Source organism: Blennius ocellaris (assembly GCF_963422515.1).
Source record: "Blennius ocellaris genome assembly, contig: SCAFFOLD_65, whole genome shotgun sequence".
In the NCBI taxonomy this organism is placed as follows: domain Eukaryota; kingdom Metazoa; phylum Chordata; class Actinopteri; order Blenniiformes; family Blenniidae; genus Blennius; species Blennius ocellaris.
The window spans coordinates 149611-177500 of NW_027662213.1; the positions used below are offsets into that span (position 1 = coordinate 149611).

A 27890-nucleotide genomic window follows, 5' to 3' on the forward strand; every position below is an offset into this window, starting at 1 on the left:
TACACTATCGAAAGCCTTTTCGGCATCAATACTAACCAAAATCGCCTTTTCCCCCTTTCTTTGGACATAATCCACAATATGCAGACCCCTTCTGATATTATCTTGCGTTTGTCTTTCTTTGATAAACCCACATTGGTCTTCATCGATCAGGTCCTGCATACATGTTTCTAGTCTTTTGGCTATAATGGAGGTGTACAGCTTATAATCCACATTTCAGAGTGATATGGGTCTATAGTTACTGCAGATTCTCTCTCCTTGCCCTCCTTTGGTATTATGGAGATGATGGTCTCCTTCCATGAAGGAGGGATCTTACCTGACTTGAGGGTACAATTGAATGAGTCATGTAAATACTGACTTAACTCCCCCTTGAATGTTTTATAAAATGAGGCCCCAAATCCATCTGCTCCAGGTGATTTCCCCGGTTTTGCCCGGCTAATTGCTTCTTCTATTTCTTTTCGTGTTATTTCTGAAGTCAGCATCTTATTTTGTTTTGCGCCTATAGATGGCAAATCCAATCCTTCTAAGAACCCTGTCAGCTGTTCTCCTCCTACAGAGGGACGCCGTGAACACAGTTTACTATAATATTCCTCAAAAACCTTCTCTATTTCTTCCGGTTTATATATAATTACATTTGTGGCTGGATCCCTTATTTTATGTACGTTTGTTGAAGCTTGCTGTTTCCTTATACGTCTGGCAATGTTTTTTGTGGCTCTTGCTCCTCCCTCATAGTACGTTTGTTTACAAAACCTTGCTTTCCTTTCCACCTCTTCTAACAGTATATCATCTATTTCTTTCCTTACTTCCTGAATCTCAGTAAATACATCTGAGTCCTTTGACTGTTTATGTTGCGGTTCCAATTCTTTTAATTTACCAATTTGCTTTTGATACGTCTCCAATCTGGTTTTTTTGGCAAACGCTGTGTATGATATCAGCTTCCCTCTCATCACGGCCTTCAGGGCGTCCCATAAAATTGTCGGATCTACTTCTCCATTATCGTTTTCTTCTCTGTATCTCTTCATTTCTCCCTTCAATTCTGTAATCAGTCCCTTATTGTTTAGAATACCTTCGTTGAGTCTCCATACTGTATTTTTCCTCTTATTATTCAAATTAATTTTTTGATAAACTGCACTGTGATCTGATATATCTGCTACCCCTATCCGACACGCCTTTATTCTGTGTATATCACTCTTATTCAATAAAAAAGAATCAATCCTGGAGTACATGCATGAGGGACTGAGTAGTGGGTATAATCTGGATCAAGTGGGTGGAGTTCCCTCCATACATCCAGCATATCCATCTCTGACACTAACATGTTTACATAAATACTAATTTTCTTTTTGCTTCCTTTTGTACTTGTAGTATCCAACCTATAATCCAGTACCACATTAAAATCCCCTCCACATATCAATGTCCCTTCAGTTTCACAGTTCAAAAGATCGAATATTGTTTTATAGAATGTTTTCCCACATTCTGGGGGTGCATACACATTAAACAGTGTAACCAGTTCGTTTTCCAGAGTACCCTTGACCATGACATATCTCCCTTCTTTGTCATTTATTTCTTTGATCATTTCAAACCCCAGAGCATTAGAAATCAACATCGCCACTCCTCTCCTAGGATTTTCTCCAAATGAGCTGGCGAACGAGTTCTTATAGCCGAACTTTTTTAACTTGGCATGCTCCTCCCGTGACAAATGCGTCTCCTGAAGGAAAAGGACCTGCATCTTTTCCTTTCTGAGCTTGGTTAGAGTTTTATCTCTTTTTTTGACATTCTTCAACCCATTAATATTTAATGACACTACCTTTATATCTCTATGTTGCATCATTTGAATCCCTTGAAATTATCATCAGCCCCTCAACTGTAACATTATCAACAATATCAAAAAACACAGCCCCGAGAACACAAAGAGGGCAAACACAAAACCTGAACTCCACAACAAACAAGGGCCGTTCACAACACCGGCCCAGTCTCCCCGTTGGTGGGAGTGGGGGATGACCTTCTGCAAACAAAAAAGCCCCCCCCTAGTGTTCGGAGGAAGACCTAACATAGGTCCTCCCATGCCACCAGATAAGTCCAACAATTTATCAATTTAGTAGCTCTCTCTGTCGATTATTGTCCAAAACACAAAAGGTTCAGTGAATAAAACAAAAACAAGAAAAAAGAAACCCAACCTTTTCTGTTACCCAGGTAGATATCCCTGCTTTATCTTTTAAACTCTTGTAGTCTTTCCTTTGCTCGGTTTACCGCGTCCTGACCGAGATCCTCTGAGGTCGCAGCAGCTCCGCTCCTCTCCCGTTTCTCGCCGACGCGTCGCCATGGAAACGCCTTCTGCAGGCGCTCCTCGAGCGACGCTCCGGCGTCGGCCGCGTGGCTACGTCTTTCAGGTGTCTCCATCCCTTGCTTCCTCATGTCCTGCAGGACGTCCTCGCCGTTGTTGTATACCTTTGGTCCTTCCGTCCAGTGGACTCTCATCCTATCCAGCGGTGTTTGAAAGCGGATCTTCTTTCCGTGGAGGATCTTTTTAATCGCTGCATATGATTTGCGCTTCCTCATCACCTCCGTAGGATAATCGTGGTCAAAAAATATGCGTCTGCCGTCGATTTCAATATTTTTTTTCCATGCTTTGGCCAGAATATCCTCTTTTGTCTCATATTTCAGGAAATGAACCACTAGTGACCTCGGAGACGCTCTCGATGGCGGCTTCCTGCCGAAGCTCCTGTGTGCACGTTGAATATGCAGCTCGGAACCCTCCGGTAACCCGAGCTCCCGGTGAAGAAGCACATCCACCAGCTCAGGCACGGATTCGCCATCCTTTTCAATGACATTATAAATCCTCAAGGTGCAGCGTCTTCCGTGTCCCTCCACCTCGGTCAACTTTTCCTGTAGTTTCTTTTGTTGTTGTAACAACGTGAGGATTGCATGTTTGGCCTCCACACTCCACTCTTCTGACTCAGTCACCCGCTCCTGCAGCTCGTCAATATCCTTCCGCTGCTGTTTAATTTCTTCGGCATTTCGTTCTATTTTTTTATTAATTTCCTCTTTGAACCCGGCGAATTCTCATTTAACTTCTGTTTTGAAGTCATCTCTGAATTTCTTAAGATCCTCCTTCATCTCTTTCTTGAAATTTCGTATTTCCATTGTAATAACGTTGAGGCTCTCCATTAGTAATTGAGGTTGTTCGGCACTCACGTTTTCCACTTCCGCTAGTTCGACCTCGTGGTCGGATTCTTCTGGGTCATTGGACATGGTTTTCTTCCTTGAACCTTTCCTTCCTCGTCCCCCACTCATTTCGCGTTGATCAAATATTCGTATTTTTCAAGTTTTATCTAAGTTTTGGGGGATAATTCACCTAATCGACTTGGGAGCTCTGCTCTATGCTGCCATCTTGGTATGCGCCCCTAGTAGCCTCCGGGAAACATGTTTTTTGTTTAGTAGATGGTGTCTTATTATATTTATCAGGTAAGTTTCAACATTTGATGGGGTAGTTTTAATTGTATTCCAATTGTTATGGTTTGTAATATAGTGTCTAATCTGAAAGTAACGGAACATATGGGTTTGGGGTAAAGAGAACTTGTCTTGGAGATATTGAGAATGGCTGTAGAATATGATCACAAAACAGCTGATCAATAACCTTTAGGCCTCTGCCTTCCCATCTCTTAAAGGCAATGTCCACTGTGGAGGGGGGGACATCTGGATTTCCGGTAGTCTGCATTGCCCGTGAAAGACCAGCTGTCCCTTTAATTCTTTTCTGGACTGTAACATTGATAGATATTTCAAATGAAAGTGAACCATCAAGTCAGATGTGTCACAAAGGTGGTGCACCAAGTGACATGGGCCTCATCCTCCATATCCAGCCTGGTGGTTTTGTTGACTTCATCACAACCAGAAGCCAAAACAACAGGAAGTCTGGCAGGATTACACTCGGCAGAACCAACATCATAAATCTCAAGTGGAGTAGGTTCATTACAACACACCAGATTTGCCTGTTTAGAGAGCAAACTGCGGTGGGCTTTTGGAAAAGAGGCTAACGTGATGAAACCGACAATCTCTGAAATCCATTTGGACCTTATTCAAGATGACATCTTTGTCTGAGCGACTGCAGATTATTGTCCGCAGAGAGGTGTGCTCAAGCTGGATTATCACTTGTTGGGGAGGCATGTGACCCAATGGACTGTACATGCAAGGCGGACACGGCCTTACATCTGTGGCTGTTTTGTTTCCCACTGGTTTGGGGCAAAGGAGAGCATCGCAGATGAAATGACACCAAAACCTCTCTTCCTCAGATTCCCACAGATTGGGATCCACATACGTGAAGAGAAAATGAAGTGAGTCATGCTGAATGCATTTGAAAGCATCTTGGCTGAATGACATACTGCATTCAAGCACCTTCATTCAATTCATCAAAGGCAGTTTGAAGGCAAATCCAACATTTTATTGAAGCTGAGGATGAAGTGTACTGTGTTGTTGAAGTGGTCAACATGATGGAGCTGCTACCTGGGTGGAGGTTTACCACCACTGAACAATCTGGGGGGGAAAAGAGCATTGCTTTTCCAGTGAATCCTTTATGTTTTAAATTAAAGTAGCAATTCTTAATTCAAGGAATTACTACAAAATAGGTTGTAATGACTGTGTCACTTACTGGGATTGGTGTTATTTTTGTAGTAGTTCTTCTTCTAGCATCTGCTTGTATGAGTTCGTTCACTCCATTGATGTAAAAAAAACTGTCAATTTGTGAACAGAGAAATCTCCTGCAAGTGACATCTAAAACACACTCAGAAAGTCTAATTATTCCTATTTAGTCCAACGTATGTGTAAGTAACAAATGACAGTGATGGGCTGTAGCGTAAAGTCGACTCCATTGGTGTGTGAATGTGTGTGTGAATGAGTTCATGTGATTAACGGTGCAAAGTGCTTTGGGGACTGCTTATGCAGCGGAAAAGCGCCATACAGGTGAAATCCATGTAACATTTCTAAGAAGAATATTAGCACTAAAAATAGTAAAACGTCTGATTTTTGATTTTGATCAGTTTTGCACCACTCTCTGCCTGGATTGGATGTAATGATTTATCTTTAAAATGATTTAAAAGTCTAAAATATAGACCTTAAAAAACCCTTTGAGGTTCAAAATCCTCACTTCACACTCACAGTAGCTTCTTAAGGGTTCGAGGAAACAATCCAATTCATCCCCATGAGTCTTGACCTGCTGTCTGACTCCTGTTTGTAAGTGAGTGTGACTCTGTTTCCCTCAGACAGGAGACCCGTGGTTGGCAGATTGCTTCCTGCTCTTCGGCCGGGTCGCAGGTCAATGTGGGTTTGGCCGCTTCCAGCAACAGTGCCGTACTTGTGTTTCTTGTCTGCATTGGGAATGAAATGTTCAGTCAGAGCAGAGATTTCACTTTGTACTGGAGCATGAAGGACGTTACTTCCCCCCCCCCCCCCACAACAAAGTTACGCTCGCTGATCTGAGGCTCTGCAACAAAACAAGGGCGACACTTCCATTTGTACATGCAATGGTCCTCATCCACACGTCCTGGCAGGAAGCTCTGCAGCCCTCCACTTCTACTCCTCCCTCTCACTGTGGTGTTCTGAGGCGTGAGGGGGAGCGGTCCAGGGAGGTTCATCTCAGCAGTGGACAGAGATGCTCCCGGTGAAGATCTAAATCTCCACAAGAGTAGAAGTTCACACGATATGCAAAGAGGATGTCTTAAGGGCCTCCGGGGTCAAGTGACTGTCTTTGACCTCAGTGGCGTATGCATGGCTTGTTTCTTTCTAGATTGTCTGTCGTCTGTGAGATGTGCTCACTCCACCCACACACTCGGCAGGGAATTGTTGATTAGCTTGCCCGTTTCTCCACATATGTAAGCATCTTAGAGGAGGAGCAGCAATTACTACTCATCAATAACAAAGCTCAAATTCAGGCAAAATGCAGATACGGGCCAAGATTGAGAGTGACCAGGGAGAGTCAACTGGAGGTTCTGTGTTTGTGTTTTGAATGAGAAAACCCTGCGCCTCAGCTCTGTCATTTCCATATCCATGATTAACAAGCAGAGGGGGTCATGTTGAGCTGGCTAATAGGGGGGAAATCCACTGGTGCATTATCGGCCGGGCACATTTCAACTCATCAGCAGGATGATGGCAGTAGGCTTAGACTGCTTTTAATTCAGAGCTGCAGGAGAATTACTGCCCCGCTCTTCCATTACATGAACATCATATCAGTTGGAGTGAAAGAGATTGACAGAAGCTGGTCTCTTTTTGGTGGCTCAACATTTTGCTCTTGTGAGGTGGTCTTCTCCTCAGATGATAAGGTCTTATGTTGAGTATGCAAACTCTGAGATTTACATTTATTTCTAATTCTGTGATAAGTGAGGGGTGAGAGAAGATCAGTGTGAGAGAACCAACCTTACCGCAGTGTTCCTCAGCCTGTCTGTCGCGTTCACAAATTCTTATGTAGATAAAAAAAAACTGTTGGTTTTATTTCATGGAAATGCTCCACATTAGTTTGTAGAATTGAATTGAATGTAAAATCTCCCTTATTTTTCTGTGTTTCTAATGTTCTGCTGCCACAAAACAAATTCTTTCATTACTTTAACATAAGCTTTAGAAGAATGCTAAAGGGAAATCTACTGAAATCTTTATTTTTTGGTATTATTGTGAAACATGCCTTGTCATAAATACAGGAATAATCTTTACAAGGGTTTAGCTTTTTATTTATCTGGAAGTAGGTCGACATAGATAACAGTGACATTGTGTGTGTTTGTTGTGTAGTGCGCCTCAGACTGATCGGTGCAGGGGAGCTCTGCTCTGGTCCTTTCCTCCAGAGTGATGGTCTCACCATCCAGGACCTGCAGCTGGGTCAGTCTGAGCACCACCGCTGGTCTGTGCCCAGAATTTCTGGCCACCTGAGGAAGAATATAGAATCGATTAATTTTTTGCTTGTTTGAAAAATGACGCTTCTTTAAGCAAAACTCCAGAAATGTGAGTGAGAGTGAAGTTGGGTCTGAGACATCTGGGATAAATCTGATGCTATGTGGGTCCCAGCGTAGTTCTCCAGTTCCCAGCAGCTATTCCAGTGACCTCGCTGACAGCAGCAGGTCGGCCCCTCCACAGCTGAGGACAAAAGCCAGACTGTCCGGTAACAGAACCACATGTTCCTGCAGGACACTGCTGCTGTGGTTCAGTTGTGGCTGCATGCCAATAGATGTCCTACCAATGAAGAGGAAGGGACAGACTCTGGCCAGGGAACAGGGTGAAGGGGCTATCTCATGTGGTCCACAGCAGGAGCTATTGTCTCCAGGGTGGCTGTTGGCCTCTACCCCCTGGCAGGATTAAACCCCCCTTATGGGAAGGTATGGGGGGGTGGGACTGAGCAGTCAAGAGGCTCCCACAGCTGAGCATTACCCTCTGGACGGGAGAGAGGCCCTGGGCTGCAGGCTCTTCTCAGGCCTGGTCCATCAGCTCCAGAGGGGTGAGGTAACAGGGCCAATAGCAAGCTGCCATTTGGTCAATGACTTGCCTTTGACGCCAGCCCATTTGTGTGCAGCAGACGGCCCATGGTGTAATCACTTAGTTTGGAAAGAGTGGGACTGAGTCTGTTTTCTGGATTGTGTAAGTGAGACAGTGAGCGTGGAAGGACGCTTGTTGTCGTCTGTCCGTAATAGAACGAGTTCAAAATGTGCTGAAACTCACAGTTTGGACGTTGCAACTTAGAATAGGATGTGAGCCGGTTCACCACTGAACAGACTGTCCAGAAAACCCTGTGATACTCACCGGATTGCCAACCAGAGACAGCTCCATCAATGAAGGAAGAACCACCAGTTTATCCAACTCTGCCATGTCCTGCAACAAATAGAGCAACACTTCAACTTTTTCTCCAATAACTACAGCCTCATTCAAGTCGTTCGTTCCCAGCCTGAGGTCAAGAATCCACTTGTTGTTGTATCTCGAGGTCACGGGGGAGAAAACATTTTCTACAACACTTTCTAGAATCTAGGTCCGACCTGGTAGACTACCCACTGCTTTCATTTTTAAGGTTTCTTCTTCTTTGCTTGTGAGCGTAAACATAATTTAATGGTTGATGTAAATCGGGGTGAGAGAGGGAGTTTCCTGCCTTCAAAAAAAAAGCTTATCTGGTGGCTTCATAGAAAAAAAAAAAGGGAACCGCTGACTGAACTGGCCTTTCACACTGCTTTGTGCGAATAATGGAACCATATGCATAATACTACCCCCTTGCATGCCACAGTGGGTGGTAATGACTCATGATTACTATACTTCATGTCTTACTTTGCAAATGCAGAGAAAAGTAATACTGCCGCACACTGAATGAAATGGATTCTCAAACATCTAACACATGTGAAGCAATCAGTAGAAGTTGGTGGTAAATCAAGAACTGCTCAAAAGATGGCTATGACCTCGGCAGTGACCTCAGAAAATCACTGTGCTGTGAGTCTTTCAGGCAGCTTAATTGAAAATGCAATTTCATCAAAAGTCCGAATTATAAACATTGAAAAAAACTCCAGCGTACGAGGAGACGACTGCAGCCGGGGGACAATACCTGCAGCTTGTTCTCGTCGAGGAAGAGCTTGCGAAGTTTAGTCAGAGAATCCAGGTGGTTCAGTTCACGGATCCGGTTCCCGGTCAGACACAGTTCTACGAGGACGCTCTGGGCTGAGAAGGAGCTCTTGGACAGGACCGTGATACGGTTTCTGTCTAACACAAGCTCTCTGAGGTGGTGAAGCTCCTCCAAGCCCTCCACCCGGCTGATTTCATTCCCTACGGAGAAAACACACATCGTAAAAACAATGAATAGACATCTCAATCAAAAGCTTGGTATTTTTACAAAGGAAACACAAGGGTAGGATGCACTGTCAAAATAATATAACATGCAGCATTTTAGGGACATTTTAACAGTTGTGGGGTGTTCATTGACTGCCCCTGGTGTAAAAAGCAACAACAATTATAGACAGTTTACAAAAGGGGGTTTTTTTGATTGAGAAGGAAGAAAAAGGAAAAAGGAAGTAAGACGGGCTTTGTTGAGCAAAACCACCCCAACAAAGCAAAACTCAATCAAACGCCATCAAAAGGAAGTCTGTGGTTCTTTTCTTGGAGTCTCATCACAGACCTGTCCTGGGGTCCATGGGAGACTTTGGCGTTGCTGCTTTTTAAGTGTCCAGGAGAGGGAGGGGTGGGACGTGAGCTGTACATACCTTGAAGGAAGAGAGCTTTGAGATTGGTGAGCCTGCTGAGCTGCAGATCGGCCATATTGGAGATGCCATTGTGACTCAAATGAAGAACCTCCAGGCTTCCCATCAGTGGCTCCATGCTGCCATTGGGCCCAGTTTCCCTTCAACACAGACACAAAATAGCAGTTGGCAACCTGTGCAGTTAAACGTCCGTCCGATTCTCCCCCCTGCTGCCTCATTTACTAGGTCAAGTCTTCCAGGTGCAGCTTCCTGAAGCCACACAAACAGCACTGTGCCTGCCACGGCATTATAGAAAACATCTTGCTTTCTATACAGTAAACATGTGACTGCAGGTCGAGGCACTGACTCAATCTCAACCCTGCTTGAATATATTTTTCTTTCAAGTGTCCAAAAACAATGATTAATATGTGTCTTAAATAACAAGATTATTTGTGTAAATAAATGACAGTTAATGAAGGTTCACGGTGTGAATCTGTAGCTCAGTCATTAGTTGGTCAGTGCTGCCCCCTAACGGTGACAGCTCACATTGCATCAGGGCAAAATATCAAACTTCACAAAAGTTTAGAACTTGTATTATTTGTGGAATATTCAACTTGGTTACCTGCTGGTTTTGAACGCGCTCTGCTGGCCATAGCCACTGGAGTGAACTCTGCTGTGCAGGATCTGTCTGTTGGTGAGGTGAGTCTTCTGTCGGGGCAGAATGGACTCGATGTGGTTGTAGTTCAAACATAAAGCCTGGAAAAAGGACAAATGCAAAAAATGTATTCGTTAATGGCTCAAGTTGATCAAATCAGGGGTGTCACACAGTTGGACTGGGATTCAAACCCATCCTGCCAGAAGGTCCGGTCTGAACCGTAGGAAGACATGATCGTATTCAAGCGTTAGCCTGTTGAAGTCAGCGTAATGGAGAACACATTGAGGCCCAAGCCAAGAGTAGAAATGTAGGTTTGGTCATTCATTGCGAGTGAAGTAGCATCGGTATGTCAGTCAATGTAAAAAAAGAAAAAGAGAGATTTACGCAGCAGAGTGCGTCAATCAAATCAAACTATTGTTGAGAATGTAATTCATGTTCAGGTTCTTGTAACAATCAATTGAATGAATGTGGATTGTTTTGAAGGAAGTATCACACCTGGAACGAAGCGAATTGAGTTTGTATTGTTAGTATTTCTATGCTACTGTGCTACTTTGTGGCTGGTCCAGTGAACTCTCTGGCCCCTGAACCAGGAGAGTTCTACACATCTGATATCAAGCAAACCAAGTGAGTGTGAGATCAACGTTCACCTTTATGTTGGGCAGGTAGATGAGGCCGGAGAAGGAAGTGAGGTTGTTGTGGGCCAAGTTGACACTGCTCAGCTTATAGAAGAGGTCTGCTGGAGACAGATCCACCGTCCTTTTAAAGAGGAAAACAGATCAGAGTAAATACAAAGGCTTCTCGTGCTTCTCTTTAAAAGTGTGTCTGTTTGCAGGAGCAGACCTGAAGGAGCAGGCTTGCAGGGTAAAGCCTGTCATTCCTGTGAAGTTTGAGTGGCCCAGTTTCTCTGCTATGGTGTCGCTTGTTAGCCTTCCTGTGAACATATTCTTTGCACTCTCGCTCTCACTCGTTTCCTTGAGAGAACAACAGGGAAAATAACAAAGAATCAGTACAATTACAATAATATACCACGTGTCCAGTTGCTTTCAGTGTTCTGCCACGTACCACTACAACTCCATCCAAAGCTTTGAGGGAGGAGAGGTGAAACAAGACGCATAGTCGATAATTCTCTACTTTCTCCAAAGGATTCCCATAGAGATCTAAAATGCTGAGACTTGTCAAACCCTGAGAAGAAATAAGCACAAAAACACCATAAATGTGCCGAGTTGACATTTCATTGTGTTTTGGTGATTTTTCCTGGCGGAGGCCTCTCACCTTCAGGTGGAAGATTTCTATTGATTGGGATATCTGGTTCCTGCCGATGTAGAGTTCCAGGAGAGAGCGGAGTCTGTGGAGGCCACGCAGGGAAGTGATGCAGTTGTTGTCCACTGAGAGAAGAGACAAACTGGGCATCTGGTCTAAAACTGAGGCGTCCAGACTGGACAACTGGTTGCCATCCATGGTGAGCTTATTGAGACGGTGGAGCCTCAAGAGTCCTGAGGAGAAACCAGGTGAAAACAATCAGCCACACAAAGGCCTCACGCCGTGGTTCCTCACCGTTTAGTGTGTGACTGACCACTGAGGGTGCTGATGCTGTTGTTGTTGAGGGAAAGCTCTTCCAGCTTCTGGCAGCTGTCCAGACCCTCCACTTTAGAGATGTCGTTGTCATTAAAGGAGGCCCAGCGCAGGTTCACCAGGTGACTCAGACCTGTCAGCTTCCTGATCCTCTGATTGTCCAGGTTCAGGGTGGTAATCTGACCAGCATTTCAAAAAACACCACACAGAGAGCTTGTAATGCCTGATCTTGTTTGCACAGGTTTTTAAATGGTCTTTGCAGTATCTCACCTTTGCCGTCCAGTCTGCGTCCAGCTCTGAGCTCAGACTGCAGGCTGCTGGACTCGGACGACACAGAAGCTGTGCGGTGGACAGCAGACTGAGGCTACGAGGACGCTGGCTGTCAGTGCGACAGTGTGCCACCAGAGAGGCCTGTGAACAGAAATCAGCCCCAACTTTCACAATAAAGCACGCCACTGCCAGCCCAGTCAATCAGTCTGACATTTAAGGCTGACGAAATAACATTTAAGTTGCGTTTGATTGGTTGAGGGCAAAATGTCTCTGTTGGTTGTAAATGTTGCTCTGGGTATAAAGTGAATGTAATATTTGACCTCTAATAACGCGTGCTGTGTTTTCACGCTTTTTTCACTTGGTAAAAATTGTGTTTTGCAGATTTGTTAGAAGAGATCAAGTTCATTCCAATCTATCCATCAACATAACTTGTATGATTTTGGACTGTGCACAAAGTACACAAAACAAAACTCCCACGTTACCCAGGAAAAACATGCAAACTACGGTGCCAACTCCACCACTAGTAAGAAACAAAGTGTGTACAATGTTGACCTGGTTAATTCTGGAGCCTGCAGCCACCTGGAGAGCTTCAGCAGCCTCCTCCTTGGACACCAGCTCATCATCCAGGTGTGTGAGGGTTGTGAGTCGGCCCAGTACCATCATTCTGACTGCTTCAGGCTGGAAACAGGAAAACATGGTCACTGCTGCAGCACTGAATCTGAGCCTGAACTGAAATAAGGACAGTGGAGGTTGAACTTGGTAACAGCACCCACCCTGGTCCAAGGATTGTAGCGCGTGTCCAGGCTGAGCAGAGCCGGGGTGTGTTTCTTCAGCACGGCAGTGTCCTCTCTGGCCTCGCTCAACTGGTTCCAGCTCACATCCAGATGTTTGAGCTGAGCCAATCCTTGCAGCCCATCAAGAGTCTCCAGCTTGTTAAAACTCGCATCCAAAACCTCCAGGTGTGGCTGCAGTTTGAGGGACGAGACAGTCGGTGTTTAACATCATCACATACCTTCCTGTGTTGCCTCACAAACTGGTTCAGTCCCATAGTAAAGAGGCAAGTTTGTGAGAACTTGTTTCTTGGTCTCAACTTGAAAATGAGCTGCTAAATGAACGTGTCACTTTTACCATGTGAGAAATGTCATCCAGGCGCGCCAGCCTATTGAAGCTGACTGTAAGATGCCGCAGAGCCGTGAGCCTGGAAATCTCCTTCATCTGGCTCAGACTGTTGTTGTGAAGGTTCAGTACCTGCAGATTCAACGAGGCAACGATGAGCCACCGAGAGGATGTTGAATGGTTTCAAAACAAGAAGAGCATTAAAAAAGGCAGAGCACGTACGGTGATGTGACTGAGAGCGGTGGCTCTGGCCGCAGTGAGGAGGATGTCGTTATCCAGGCTCAACAGTTTGGGCAGCGGCTTGAGCTCCACGTTGACGGCTTCTACGTCCCGGATGGCGTCCGGGGAAGTTCCTCCGCCTGGAGCACGGCTCAACAAGGACGCTTGATCTTCATCCTGCCAGAAGCAAAAAGCAAACATCCACTGTGTCACTGATATGTGCTTCTGGATTAAAGAGACGTCTTCATCCTGAACCCGTCCACTTTGGGTCACTCTGCCTGCTGAGAGCTTTTGATCACCTAGAGAAGTTTCTTTCTCAGGCCCACACAGAGACTCTTCTACCACATGAAGAATGGATTATTGTGAGACTTTGCTCACTCGTCAGCTGATTGTGTGCTGTCAAGGACCCGTTTACACTTTCAGCAATGGCCGCCTGCCAGTTTCAGGACTGATTATAAAATCTTTCATAATGTATTAATCCCTCATTAGCATTGGTCCTACCTATTGCTCATGCTTGTTTCCACCATATGGAGCCCTCAGCTCTTCAGCTCACATTTCCCCCACAGTCAGAACCAAGCATTATTCATTGATCACCCATTCATCCAACTCAAGCCTTGTACTTGTAACCCATAGTTTCATTGCTTGTAATATTTAATGATAATAATAATTAAATAATACTGTCAGGTTGACTAACTTATTTTATACTGTCATTTTTTTTCTCTTCTAATTCCTTACTCTGGCTCTTATTCTAGCTCTCCTCTTTCTGTTTCTCTCCCTTTCATTATTTTTAGTGCCTTTGCTCACTGGATTGTTGTTAAATGGTTCTTGAGCCTTAATTCCTCAGAAGGTCCTGCATGTGGGTAACTTAACTGTTCACACTGTACAATCCGCTCTGACATGGGTGTCAAACATAGAACCTACGGGCCAAAACCAGCTGGCAAGAGGCTCCAATCCAGCCCACCAATCCATCAGGTCCCTAATTAAGAATTGTGAAGACGCCGTCGGCTATTTCACATCCATGTCTTAATAGTAGTGGATTCAACACAACACTGAGAACAGAGCTGAGATGTTGACGATGCGAAGGAAGATACCTTGTGCTCATCAAATGATCCTTAACATTAAAATAGAACTTGTATAATAGTGAACATAATGTTCAATGGCTGTAGGACATGTCACTGTATTTTGCACCACAAGGTGTGATTAAAATCGTTCATGTTGAAATTGGAGCAATTGTATATTGTTTTGCGAGATTTCTTTTAAAACTTGTACTCTGCGCCACGGAAAAGAAAAAGCTGAGGGTTTAACTTTACATTACTACGGCAATATTTTGCTGGTCCAGCCCACACAAGAGGAAGCGGTGCTCCGTATGGCCAAGTGAAGTTGTTTGGGTCAAAGAACGTGGGTAAAATGTGGAGTGATTACCTCAGTGACGTATTCAAAAGACACGATGAACTCGGGCAGGACAAACTGGTGGTCGAACATGAACCACTGCCTCCAGCGGGGGGAGCCCTGCTGGGTTTTGGTGGAGTGGGGTTCCTCTGATGGAGAATACATAGACAGAGGTCAAACGACTAAACAGCTCCGACAGGGACTGGTTGTGGTCTTGCCGGTACCTTGGCTCGTCCTGTGCTCCGTGTCCACGTTCCTATAGACGGAGGAGACGCTGCAGCTGCTGCTTCTGTCCAGCGCTTCTCCTCTCAGCAGCCTACTGTTGCCCACAAACACTTTGGAAACTATTATCTGACCTTCAAGCAGAAGAAAAAGGGATCTTGGCTTCAATAAACAAACCTCCAATACAGCGTTGTTGGATTAAAATAACAGCACAATGAACCCACCGTGCCTGAAGGGGAGAGTTTCTAGGGTTTTCTTGGAGTCTCCTTGGCTGGCCTGATGAAGTGCATATTCAATTCTGCGCTGCTCAGCCACACTTAAGCTGTTTGAGAAGGGAATAGCGCCATCTTTCCCCAAAACCTAATACACAGAGTCGGAATGATAAACATCTACATTAATGTACATGGATATGAAAATAGAACGAGGACCTTCAGTATGGAGGTAAAAATCACAGCATGACGTGTTCAGTTGACTGAAAACACAGTTTTTGCTCTTTGAATGACTTTCCGAGTGACGAATAGTGACAGTTTGTTAGAATTAATTTCTGGGCATATTCATGGTAGTGTGTGCGAGCACACAGGTATACAGAGATGAATTAGCTGGAGTCACAGTTTGAATTCTTCTCCCGGAGTCTGAGTGGTAAACGTACCTTTAGTCCCTCTGCTGTTGTGAAGCCTTCTTCTACAATACGTACAATCTCTTCCTTTTCACATCTTTCAGGATCAGGCGTGTAGAATAAGTAATTCAGTCGAGGTCTGTAATTTCTGCATTTAAAAATAATCCTATTATTGAGACAGAATTCCTTTCAGCCGATCTGGTAGTTCTGTGGAAACTTACGGTGTATAGATGGAGTCTTCACTGGTTATCAGGTTGTGCAGCTTCTCGTCAAAGCGAAGCCGCAGAGCACTGTTGTGGATGCGGGTCACTGTGTTGATCTTAATGTCAACGATGCCGTGACTCTTGTAGTCTGAAGCAACAAACCGGGAACGCAGGAGGTCGCAACAGTCGGCAAACCTGTAGGTCAGGAGAAATGACAGCTGTTCTTTGCTTCCCCACTGAAATGGGAGGCACATGATGGCTGTAGGAATGATGAGTCATATGATATCAATACCAAAGGTCTGTGGGGTTGCCCTCCTCCAAACAAATGTTTCCGACACTCTCCATCTCCACCTGCAGAAACTGCACCATGGAGTCCATCCTGTTTGTGGCTCGGGCCAAATCCTGCTCGTAGAAGGCTTCAATACTGGAAATAAGAAGAGGAACATTATTATTTGCTGTAATCCCCCTTTTGACCCTGAACAGGATCAAGCAGTACAGAAGATGAATGGATGGCCATTGTTATTGCACAGTGCTCGCATGCAGCATTGCAGAGTATGAGCTTGTGAATAAACAAGAATAAAAATGTCATCTGTATGGAAAAATCTTGCAAACCCTCAAAAATATGCCTTAAGAACAAATGTGAAATGAACAGCTCCAGACTTCAGTTTGTGCTCCTACAGAAACAAACGTGTGTGTTTAACTCATACTACTGGTTAATTAGCACAGGGACCTCCAGACTGTACAGTTATTAGACTCTAAACTACGCTACATGCTGCCTGATGATAAATCTGAAAGGTGTTCATGTGTCAACACCAGAGAAAATAACACAATTAGCAGAAAATACTGAATCCTGTCAGATGGGAATGACAAAAATGTTTTTTCTCAAATTTTGTAAACTGAAGTCATCGAGAGAAAAAGTAATCCAAACAGGCACTAACTCATGCAGCCTTGTGGTCCACGTTCGGAGTCTTTCCTCCAATGCCTCCATTCTCAGGAGTATTTTCTTCTCTCTGTCTGGATCATGACTGATGTCTGAAGTGGAGCCTCTGGTTTGGACTGAACCTCCCCCCCGGTGGGGCGGATTGCCCAGATCCTCCTCCAGCATGCAGGTGGACTTCTTGCAGCTAGCTGGCGCCATGGAGAGCTCACGTTGAAGCTGAGAATGCAACCATACAGAAACAGTTCTCTTATACAGTTCAGGCACATATAACAAATCCTGCACAGATTCTCAGAATGCAGCAAGTTCCTCCCTCAGTGTTGGAACAGACTGTACATACACTTTTGAGGGCGTTCCTGAAGGTCTTGATGCACTCTTTCGGTACTTGTTGGAGACTTTCCTTCTGCTTCCTCAGACTGGACCGGCTCTCTGCCAGGTTCCTCTCTGCAGTACGCACCCGCATGTTGTAGTACATCATTTTCGCCAGGACTGCAGACTACAAAGAAAAGACTTCAGTGTATTAAAGCAATACATTCAGCTCCCTAATAAGAGCTGGAAAGACACTAGGATCAAGCCTGCATGTCTTCTCAATACCTCGGCTGCTTCTTTGACCAGCTTGTTGGAGACGTCAAAGGCGTCGAGTCTCTGCAGGCCTGGCAAATGGTAGAGCACGTGTGTGTGGTAATTACACAGCAGACACACTGGGTTTGGGATTGATGTGGGGTCCTGCAGTGCTAGTTCTCTCAGACTGGGGAGGTGAGCGAGGAAAGTCAGCTCCTGTAGCAACAGAAAAGGAAGTTCAGCTGTCAGGTGCAGGCATGACCTTAAAGTACAGTCCTCAAGAGAAAACACAGCTTTTGATTTTAGCTTCCTGTAACCAGATGTCCTTAGAAAACACTAGAAACACTGTGGGTTACTTCTCGGAGCCACATAAATGACCCAACGACCATGAGCATTCAATGAGAACATGCTCTGCATTGTCTATTCTCATTGGTTTATGAAGTGTGGGACAAAGAGCAACTCCCACAACTTGAACCGTGTCCACAAAGACTCATTGTTTGTTTCTGTCAGAGATTTCCCATTTGATGAAAGTCCTGTTCTGGGAGCATGTTGTTGAAATAACTGAAAATCTGAAAACCTGACTTTTTTTTCTTTTTTTACTAATTTAGAATAGGTCTTTTGTCAAGCCAAGGATTTTAATCCGATTTTTTTTGTAGAAATCCAACAAGTTTTTGCAAGAATGTCTTCAGCATACTGGTGTTTTTAATCTTACCTTAAAGGAGCTGATTGTGTTCCCGGACAGACTGAGATGGTGAAGGCTCACGTTGAGATCAAGGCTGTGCCCTGAGGAGATGCAGAGAAAATATTGAATTGTCAGCGTTGCTAAACAGCTCATCCAGTCTTCATCAGCCACACGAAGGCAAACATGCAGGACTGATAGAAACCTACCAATTCTTTCTATTTGGTTGTCAGACAGGTTTAGTTCCTGAAGCTTGTTGAGTGTGTTCAGACCCTGCAGAGGAAGACAAATTAGATACAGACAGACAGACAGATATATAGATAGGTATATAGATATTCAAACCTGTATCTGTGTTATGCAGTTATTATTGAGCCACAGAACTTCTAAGTTGACCAGCAATTGAAGATTTTGTATTTCCCCGATCTGATTATCGTAAAGATACAGTTTCTTCAGTTGCAGACAGTTCTGTAATCCAGATATCTCCTGTGATGGAGACAAGAGAGCACCAGATGTTATTCACAATATGTGAGAAAAGAAACACCTTTTATTCAACATCAGCTTGAAATCAAAATGATGGTTGATGCGTTTCACATTTGATTGGATGATGTGTCACTGTGAGGAAGAACAGGGGCTCCTGAGGCCCACAGGCCAAAACCAAGGTCAACATTTCAAGAAGCAAACATTCAAATGCACTTTCCATAGAGGGAACTGCTGTTACTTTAGCTCGGTGTCAGTGCCACACTGGGTGTGAATTTGTTTGTCAGGAACCTTGTACCCTGACAAACAGCAGGTTTCTAACTAGCACTGTGGCAGACAGGATTTCAGGTCTTCCAGCACATTTCTTAACTGAAGCACAAAGTTCTGTTGTGGATTTAACAACATTTGAAGAATTTGTTTTTATTGTGGAAGTGATGTAATGTTGAAAAGACATGTACAGAATGTTTTTAAAGGATTAAACATGGACTTTATCATAATATCCTCATTGTGGTGTCCAGTCCAATCCAGGAGGGCCACTGCCCTCCATGTTTTATAGATCTCCCCTTGTCTAGGTTTAATGATAATGTTGTAAGCAAGCTACTAAGACTAAAGGCTAAACACAAGTTGCCGTCATTCACAAAAAGTCTGTGAAAAACAAATGTTGATCATTAGAGACCATATCAAACTTACTGTGAGGTGACACTGGGCGATCCACAGCTCCAGGAGCAGAGGACAACACTCCAGGCCTTCCATGTGCTTTATGTCCTGGTCCATGATGGTGAGCTGGCGGAGCCTCGGGAAGAACGAGAGCCCAACCATGTGAGGGAAACCCGAGAAGAACATTTCCAAAGACGTCATCTTACGCCCTTCTTGTGCAATTTTCTCGTAGGACACTCCGTTGTCCGTGCACTGTTGAGAAAAATAATGACGACATCACTAAACATCACTATGTGCTAAAGTGATTTTACTACTACAACCAACCCGCGGCTCATTTGGAGTTTGCATGTTGTCCCTGTGGGGGCACTGCCACTCCAGTGTCCCCGCACAGTCAGTGGAGGTTCATGATTAGGACGGGGTCAACGCTCAATATGGAAGGTATGTGCTTAGCAGTTATATTTCTCCAACATTACAATACCAACAAGAAAACAATACAATATAATTCAGTTCAGTTCTTGAATACATTTTCTTCAAGTGCTTGAAGGATCATTTTCCCAGTACTTCACAAAATGCTCAAGTTTCATTCTTACCAGCTTTCTAATCACTTCTTCATCACCGTGGTTCTTTTGTTTCTCACTCTCCACTGTGACTCTGCAACCGACTGGAAATGCTGGCGTCTCTCCCTCTCCCTTTTTCTTCAGGTCAGAAATGGCCGTGTCCCTGTCATCAAGCTTCAGCTTGATTTGGTCTCGTTTTGAGACCTTTATCATTTTTACAGGTGGCTGGCTGGCTGAGGAGGCCCCAGTCTTCTGTCTTTGTGATTGCAACTGTTTCCGCATCATCAGGAGATCCTTTTTGTTTGAAATTATTATTATCTCAAGCTCTGTTTGAGTTGGTTAATGTTTTTCAACAATGGTAATCCTTGTTCTATATCTTTCAGGTAAGAACTTTCCTCGTGGAGATATATGCTGTACGCCTCGTTTCACCTCAAAGTCGTGAAGTCGAACTGAACTCTGCTCCAATGGCTTGCAACCTCAGCCATGAGATCAAAGCCATTAGGTCAAAGCCATAAGATGATAGCCATGCCCAATAACATCAAACCACATCAAAGCCACAAACAGTGACGTCATATCAGTTTTAAGCCACGCCCCTATCCAGAATGGAGACAGAAACCCTGCTCGCCTCCTTTTCAGTCTCTTTACAGACATTTATACAGAATTGTGTGAAGTCTGGAAGAATTAATGTCGCTCTGTCAATAGTTCGGGACCTCGCGAATGGGCAGGTCCCTTTTGTATTTCGTATGCCAACGAAAAACTGCTGCTGCCGCCTCTCGTCCCCTGAGCTTTTCCTATATCGTCCTCCAAACACAGGACTGGATCTGTCACGCACCTTCCCCTCCTTGGGAGTGAATCCTTATGAATCCTCTGTTGTTGTTTACATCCTCCACTTTGCTTGTTTAGTTAACTTGAATTTTTTGCAGCCACAGAGCTGCAGCCGCAACTTTCATGTTGGTCCAGAGAGAGCGAACGCTACGGCGACTTGCCCGCACCCGAGCACGCCTCGGCGTGTCGCGGCACAGAACCGCGCCGGTGCACTACTCCGGGACACGGGAGCCTTTAGCTTTCTGCTCAAACGCAGGAGCAGCCACTCCGGCGATGATGGCGCTCCTGCAGCTCCACGCCGGAACACGGAGGCTGCTCGGAGCATCTCTGCACCGCGTTTGAACACAAACCACAGATGCGATGTGAAGGAATATACAAATTAAACATTTGATTTCTGTGGGACAACTGAACACATTGTATTCACTCATCTTCCTACACAGCTGGGATTCCTCCCACTGCTCAAGTTGGGAAGAACTAAATGTTCAAGGATTTCCTAGTTGGTGGGCATGTCTCCTCAGCGCCCCACGTTGCAAAAGTATGGTTGAAGGTAGGGTTGGAACAGATAAGAGGTCCAAGGTCACTTTGGTCTCACGGAGCATCAAGCTCTGAGTAGAACCAGTTTGAAGCAGTTTTGGAGACAAAGGAATAACAACTTCACCATAGCAACGCATACATCACGAGGAACGGACCAATGTGAGGTTGAGGTGTCGTATGCAAATGTATAAATATGAACCACGCGTTACAGCGGGGCCCTTCTTCACTGTAGACTCAGCCTATATTCTTGGGTCTGCAAGGAAGAACGGTCCGAGCTCGTATAGATGTAATCTCTGATATATGGAATTTTGTAGCATTGTATAATCTGATATGCATTTTTGTAGTCTCTTGTTTGTGTGATTATTAAATACATTATTGAAGAAATTAGCGCTCTTTCTGCCTCTCCCGGATCAAACGAACACGCAGGAATTCAGGAGAACACGGGTACGAATTCCAACAGATGCAAAGACAGAACCGGTAAACTTTATTTCACTTCTCAAATATCACTGTGTTTGTCTGCTTTAAGATATATTTAACTGGACTTTTTTATCCAAACAACCAATGATTTATAAAGGAAAATCATGAAAATTTACAGGGGTGCCCAAACTTTTTCATACCACTGTATATGTGTATATATATATATATATATATATATATATATATATATATATATATATATATATATATATATATACATAGAGAGAGAGAGAGAGAGAGAGAGAGTCTAAATAAATAAATGGAGCTTTTCTAACTGGTGCAATAAATTAAAGCTCTGATGGACAAACTAAATGTAATGATATTAAAACACACACAAACACAACCAAAGGATCATTTAGAGTCAAAAGTGGACAAGTTAACTTGATGAAAGAAGCATTAAAACACATTGAAAGTGAAAGGTGAGTGAAGACAAAGAAACTAAAGAGATCACTGAGTTTTATTTACTGAACTCCAGAAGGCTGGTTCTTCCTCCAGCACCATCTCAGGAGCAAAGTCTTCATCCAACTCAAAACAGGTGTCAGAGCAAGAGAAGGATGAAGCTCCAGCCCCAGAATGAGCTCCAGTGCAGAATCAGTCATGGCTCCTTCTGTGTCCAGTTCATTGAAAAGTGCTGCGACCATTTCATTGTCCAGTCCTCATTGCAGAAGTCTATGTATATATATATATATATATACATACAAGAAGATGAGTATATATATGTATATATATATATATATATTGTGCCGCCCCTTTAAGAGAACAGGGTCATTGTGAACTCCGTTGTGCTGTGTGTCCCTTCAGAGCCACCGTAGTTTTTCTCTACAAACACGGAGCTTTGAGTGAAGCTGTTGTTTTCATTGTTTACTCATTCATGGTTTCTCAGCTGTACCCTGGAAGGCATATATGTCTGTGAGTATTGATTGTTCTTGTGTGGAGCTCGCCTGTTGAAGACTCAGAAACACTTCATATTTGTGTGGGAAAACTTTAAAAACGGAGCAATGCTAATGCGTTAGCTTGGCAATGGCATTTTCAATGTAATGTTAGCATTAAGCTAATGCGCTAGCTTGTCAATGGCGTTTTCAAATGCAACGTTAGCATTAAGCTAATCACTAATTATTCTTTGTGGTTAGTTAGTTAAGAATTTGATTTGTTTATGAGTGTTTGTGTTATGTCTGATCATTGTTGTGTTAAAGAACAAAGCCAAACAACCTGTAACATTTTATTTTTTATCTTTGTATTGCAGTTTCACAGTGTATCGTCAGTAAACATCCCAAAACGCACCTGCTGACTCGGTGTTTATTGGAGATCCCTGTTAGCTATCTGCCAAGTTTACCACGGCAACAAACAAGGGCAGAATATATATATATATATATATATATATATATATATGTATGTATATATGATAACATTTCAAATGAACATAAACCTTAATTCTGTTGCTGTATCAACAACTAATGTTGCAGGATAATACATGAATGTCCAAAGTACCCTCAAGGCTTTTATTTGTCAATAAAAAGAAACAAAACAACTCACTTTTTTGTATTTTGTATTATTGTACTTTGTGTGTCAAGTGGAGTCAGCGTGAGCTGCACTCCCCAGGGGATCCCACTATTTAAATTTTTAGCTTATTTTCAAGATAAAGGGCTGCTGTGAGGAAAACAATGGGACATTTGTTGAAGTCCCTGTGTCTCCACTGTCCACTGGGTTGTCAGAGGAAGACAAAGTAAAAGGCAGCAAAGGTTAAAAGTTGTGGTTTTGCCATATGAAAGCAGTGACCAGTGGGCCTCAAGCCATTTTATTGTGAAAGAGAACAAAACACTGAGACCCGAGCTGAGAGGTCGGTGATGCTAGCAGCCTCATTATCCAACCTATTTATTTATTTATTTCCAAACATGTACAAAAAAAAGAAAGAGAAATGAACATTTTAACAAAATACACTCATCTAAATGAGTAATCCAGTGATCACTCGACACACACACTCCAAATATGTGTGTTACATGTTCAAAGTGGGGGGGGGGGGGGGGGGGCATGACTGTTTAATCCTACTTTACACTTTTTTTGTCACAAATCACACAGAAGATTTTTATTGTTTTAAATTATTTTTAAAATTCACATCAACTAACCTCAAAGCCGTGCTGGAGGACTGTTAAAAACTCCCATAATGCAACAGAATCTGGACATTTCAGTGTGTGTGTGTGTGTGTGTGTGTGTGTGTGTGTGTGTGTGTGTGCGCGTGCGCGTGCGTGCATGGAGAGCATAGAGGGCGTGGAGAGCATAGAGAGCGTGGAGAGCATAGAGGGCGTGGAGAGCATAGAGGGCGTGGAGAGCATAGAGAGCGTGGAGAGCATAGAGGGCGTGGAGAGCATAGAGGGCGTGGAGAGCATAGAGAGCGTGGAGAGCATAGAGGGCGTGGAGAGCATAGAGGGCGTGGAGAGCATAGAGAGCGTGGAGAGCATAGAGGGCGTGGAGAGCATAGAGGGCGTGGAGAGCATGGAGGGCGTGGAGAGCATAGAGAGCGTGGAGAGCATAGAGGGCGTGGAGAGCATAGAGGGCGTGGAGAGCATAGAGAGCATAGAGAGCGTGGAGAGCATAGAGAGCGAGAAGAGCTAGGAGAGTGAGGAGAGCGAGGAGAGCTAGGAGAGCGAGAAGAGCGTGGAGAGCGAGAAGAGCGTGGAGAGCGTGTAGAGCGAGAAGAGTGAGGAGAGCGTGGAGAGCGAGAAGAGCTAGGAGAGCGTGGAGAGCTAGGAGAGTGAGGAGAGCTAGGAGAGTGAGGAGAGCGTGGAGAGGGAGGAGAGCTAGGAGAGCGAGGAGAGCTAGGAGAGTGAGGAGAGCGAGGAGAGCTAGGAGAGTGAGGAGAGGGAGGAGAGCGAGGAGAGCGTGGAGAGCTAGGAGAGCTAGGAGAGCGTGGAGAGTGAGGAGAGCGAGGAGAGCGTGGAGAGCGAGGAGAGCGAGGAGAGCGTGGAGAGTGAGGAGAGCGTGGAGAGCTAGGAGAGCATAGAGAGCATAGAGAGCGAGGAGGAGAACTGCACTGACGTCCACCATGTGTGGGACGAGACGTCGACCGGCCTGTTGTGGATTAACTCGCTGCTTTAAGATGAAACCTGAGGCTCAGTTTTCCCAGATGGCCCTGAACGCAGCACGAGTTCAACATGTCTGATCGATTAAACCAGGGGGGTCAAAGTGATTTCAGTTGAGGGGCCACATCAACCTGACCTCTGACCTCTGGAGGCCAACAAGTCAAACATCACATGTTAAACTGCAGATCTGGACAAATGTCAAAGTCTTTCCTTCTTTTGTAACTGCAAGACTTTGCCAGTCTATTCGGAAATTTACATATTAAAGTTATTCAGATATTATATTTGCAAAAAAAAACCCACAATATCTGGATCTGGATATCATATTTTTATTCAGGATTAAAACAATTTGTCACCATCTGGAAATATTTTTGAGTTTACGTGTCGAAAGTATCACTTCACATAAGTTGGACTCGCTTTATTGTGAAAGGTGTTGCGTCATGTGACCTCCACAGATGCATTAATGTCGGGAGTCAAATTCTGACCGAGGGCGGTTTTGAATGTCATTTTTGCCGATCTGGTGTTTTTAGATCAGAATCTGTCAGTTTTCATATTTATACTTTAAAAAAATAAAATCCCACGGCGGCCGGATTAGACCCTCTGGCGGGCCGCTTCTGGCCCCCGGGCCGCATGTTGGACACCCCTGGGTTAAAAGAAAAACAGGCTGCAGTTCCAGTTGATCACCATTTAATAATTACAGGACTTATTGCAAGTGCATGATGCATTTCTAACGTCAATATTAGAGGCACCGTGAAGTCAGACAATCATAGGTCTCATCAATAAATTCACACACGGCTCTTCTTTGTACTCAGTGCATTCAGTTGTTACACAATCGAAACGAGCAGCTTTTTAAAACAAACAATGAAAACATTGACAACATGAAGGATATAGTTTGATTTAAAAAACAACAACAAACAGAATCTCCTGCAGTATTAAAGCTTTAACAGCAGATTGTGACTGGAGATTCATTCAAGTTTCTACTTTTACTGCTTCCCACTGGAATTCAAAACAACCTTTGATGAGCTCAGGAGTCCACAACCGGCGGCCGTGACGCCACGCGCGGCCCTACGGCCGCCCCGCGGAGCCACGCGCGGCCCTACAGCCGCCCCGAGGCGCCACGCGCGGCCCTACAGCCTCCCCCGTGACGCCACGCGTGGCCCTACAGCCGCCCCGCGGAGCCACGCGCGGCGCCACGCGCGGCCCTACAGCCTCCCCCGCGGCGCCACGCGCGGCCCTACAGCCTCCCCCGCGGCGCCACGCGCGGCCCTACAGCCTCCCCCGCGGCGCCACGCGTGGCTCTAGAGCCGGCCCTACAGCCGCCACGCGTGGCTCTAGAGCCGGCCCTACAGCCGCCACGCGTGGCTCTAGAGCCGGCCCTACAGCCGCCACGCGTGGCTCTACGGCCGGCCCTACAGCCGCCACGCGTGGCTCTACGGCCGGCCCTACAGCCGCCACGCGTGGCTCTACGGCCGGCCCTACAGCCGCCACGCGTGGCTCTACGGCCGGCCCTACAGCCGCCACGCGTGGCTCTACGGCCGGCCCTACAGCCGCCACGCGTGGCTCTACGGCCGGCCCGCGGCGCCACGCGTGGCTCTACGGCCGGCCCTACAGCCGCCACGCGTGGCTCTACGGCCGGCCCTACAGCCGCCACGCGTGGCTCTACGGCCGGCCCTACAGCCGCCACGCGTGGCTCTACGGCCGCCCCGCGCGGCCCTACAGCCGCCCCGCGGAGCCACGCGCGGCCCTACAGCCGCCCCGCGCGGCCCTACAGCCGCCCCGCGGAGCCACGCGCGGCCCTACAGCCGCCCCGCGGCGCCACGCGCGGCCCTACAGCCGCCCCGCGGAGCTTTCAGCATCTCAAAATAAATATTTCATTTTCAGCTTTGGTTTTATTGGCCTTCCGCGCTGATTTTCACAACTGGTCCCAGGAACTCCAAGTCCTTCAACCCATCGACCATAAAGCTTTTAAACACAGACCGTCCTCATTTTAAAACATTTTAAATTTCAATCACCATAAATATCTTGACAATATTTCACTTGTCTTACTTATTTATCGGCTTTTATTACTGTTGCTTTTTTACCATTTCACTCTGTGTTGTTCCGTCTGGTTAAATGCTTCTTTCTGGTTTATTGCTTTCATTTCCCTACGTTGCTGATTCCTGAATGAATGAATGAGTGAAAGATTGAATGAATGAGTGAAAGATTGAATGAATGAGTGAAAGATTGAATGAATGAGTGAAAGATTGAATGAATGAGTGAATGAATGATGACCAATACATCATGTGAATGTATGAACTGGCCCCTTGTGGGATAAATCAAAGTCTGAATCTGAATCTGAAGGCTAAAAATAGAAACACTGGTAGAGTCGCTTGTCCAATAACCAGAGGGTTATCGGTTCAAATCCTGCTCTGCCCAAGTCACCGTGGCTGTGTCCTTGGGCAAGGCACTTTCCCCACATTGCCTCATGTGACCGTTGGCGGTTGGCACCAGATGTGACCAGCAGCAGCAGGGAACCAGGGAATGAGTCTCTCAATCAGCTTGACAAACGTGTTCTAGAAATCCAAAGCGTCATTCTAGAAGTGAAACGTTTGTTTTCTGTGCGACAACTCAACATGTTGTGTTCAGTTGTGTTTCTACACAGCTGGAGTCTCTCCCAGCGCCCACGTTGGGAAAAACACAGCTGTAAAAAACCCCCGAGTGCATTTTTTTGTCTGTTAAAGCCAACTTCCTGTTTCATGTTTTATTTTGAAAGCGTAACTTCCTGTTCTCGAGCACAAAAGTGTAGCTTTACAGCAACGCGAGGACATAATCGCCGCACTATAAACGTGTTACCCCCTGATAGAGGCACAAGGTTTGTTCGCTTTGTAATGAAGTTATATTTCACTGTTTTATGGCTCTAAAAGGTTCAAATGTATTGATTTTATTGCGAAGCTAAAAAAAATTGTTCAAGCCGTTGCGTTTATGCTAGGCTAACGGATGTAAGAGTATGGCGGTAAGTTCATGTGCAATGTTCTGTGTGTATTCCCAGCTGTTACGGTGAGATGGAGGGTTTACTGCCATTAAACCTTCTCTCCACGCTGCGGTGAATTGTGAACAACACCTCTGAATTGTTAACAACAATAACAAGTTAGAAAATAAACATCAATAAAATAAAAGAGCCAGAACAGGGATACATCAGGTAAAACTCCTCACAAAGAATTATACTGAAAGAATTGAACAAACAAATGATTAAAAAGACTAATACGGATTTCAGGGGGGGAGAACGAAAGGGGGAAAAAACACAAAGGAGCAAAAATTAGAAATTAAAAAAAGGAAGGAAAAAAAGGAAGGAAAAAAATGGAGAAGAAAAAGTGGGAAATACAAAAAGTTGTAGTAAAACTCAAACTGCTCCAACTAAACGGCTAAAGTGGGAAAATCAATCAAAATGAGGATGAAACAAAAGTGTTTTTTGAGACGTTCTTCTCTCTTCGTCTTCAGATATTGTAGAACTTTGTGTCTCCAGACGAACGTCCTTGTGTGGAAGACGTTGAAGAGACGTGTTCGGTGGCTGCAGAGCCCAAACCTCCAGGACCACCGATCCCGTCTCCAAGGAGACGCTGCAGCGGGACGACGGCCGGAGAGCCCAGCGTCCCCCGTCCTCAGTACCGGGCGACGCCCTCGGGCTCGCCGGT

The 27890-nt window shown here is 45.0% G+C and overlaps 2 protein-coding genes across 2 annotated transcripts in view; both read right to left on the bottom strand.

Moving 5' to 3' along the window:
- Positions 1-19522, bottom strand: part of LOC308147943 (leucine-rich repeat-containing protein 9-like) — a gene marked incomplete at both ends in the record, with an annotated part of 37811 nt that extends 18289 nt beyond the window's left edge. Inside the window, 30 exons of the mRNA XM_080521337.1 lie at positions 2256-2556; positions 5577-5655; positions 6778-6899; positions 7768-7836; positions 8552-8769; positions 9204-9340; positions 9802-9935; positions 10482-10590; positions 10675-10805; positions 10897-11016; positions 11107-11327; positions 11408-11585; positions 11677-11817; positions 12229-12354; positions 12450-12641; positions 12805-12924; positions 13015-13188; positions 14434-14549; positions 14625-14756; positions 14847-14982; positions 15272-15335; positions 15460-15589; positions 16504-16597; positions 16719-16874; positions 16973-17155; positions 17652-17722; positions 17828-17891; positions 17961-18101; positions 18786-19004; positions 19415-19522. Of these exons, the coding sequence (XP_080377463.1) occupies positions 2256-2556; positions 5577-5655; positions 6778-6899; positions 7768-7836; positions 8552-8769; positions 9204-9340; positions 9802-9935; positions 10482-10590; positions 10675-10805; positions 10897-11016; positions 11107-11327; positions 11408-11585; positions 11677-11817; positions 12229-12354; positions 12450-12641; positions 12805-12924; positions 13015-13188; positions 14434-14549; positions 14625-14756; positions 14847-14982; positions 15272-15335; positions 15460-15589; positions 16504-16597; positions 16719-16874; positions 16973-17155; positions 17652-17722; positions 17828-17891; positions 17961-18101; positions 18786-19004; positions 19415-19522 (4186 nt within the window). The remainder of the gene's footprint in view (positions 1-2255; positions 2557-5576; positions 5656-6777; positions 6900-7767; positions 7837-8551; positions 8770-9203; positions 9341-9801; positions 9936-10481; positions 10591-10674; positions 10806-10896; positions 11017-11106; positions 11328-11407; positions 11586-11676; positions 11818-12228; positions 12355-12449; positions 12642-12804; positions 12925-13014; positions 13189-14433; positions 14550-14624; positions 14757-14846; positions 14983-15271; positions 15336-15459; positions 15590-16503; positions 16598-16718; positions 16875-16972; positions 17156-17651; positions 17723-17827; positions 17892-17960; positions 18102-18785; positions 19005-19414) is intronic.
- Positions 19523-27829: 8307 nt separating this feature from the next.
- Positions 27830-27890, bottom strand: part of LOC308147944 (mitochondrial potassium channel ATP-binding subunit-like) — a gene marked incomplete at its 5' end in the record, with an annotated part of 17717 nt that continues 17656 nt past the window's right edge. Inside the window, one exon of the mRNA XM_080521338.1 lies at positions 27830-27890. This exon is cut by the window's right edge and continues 285 nt beyond it. Within this exon, the coding sequence (XP_080377464.1) occupies positions 27858-27890 (33 nt within the window). The 3' untranslated portion in view covers positions 27830-27857.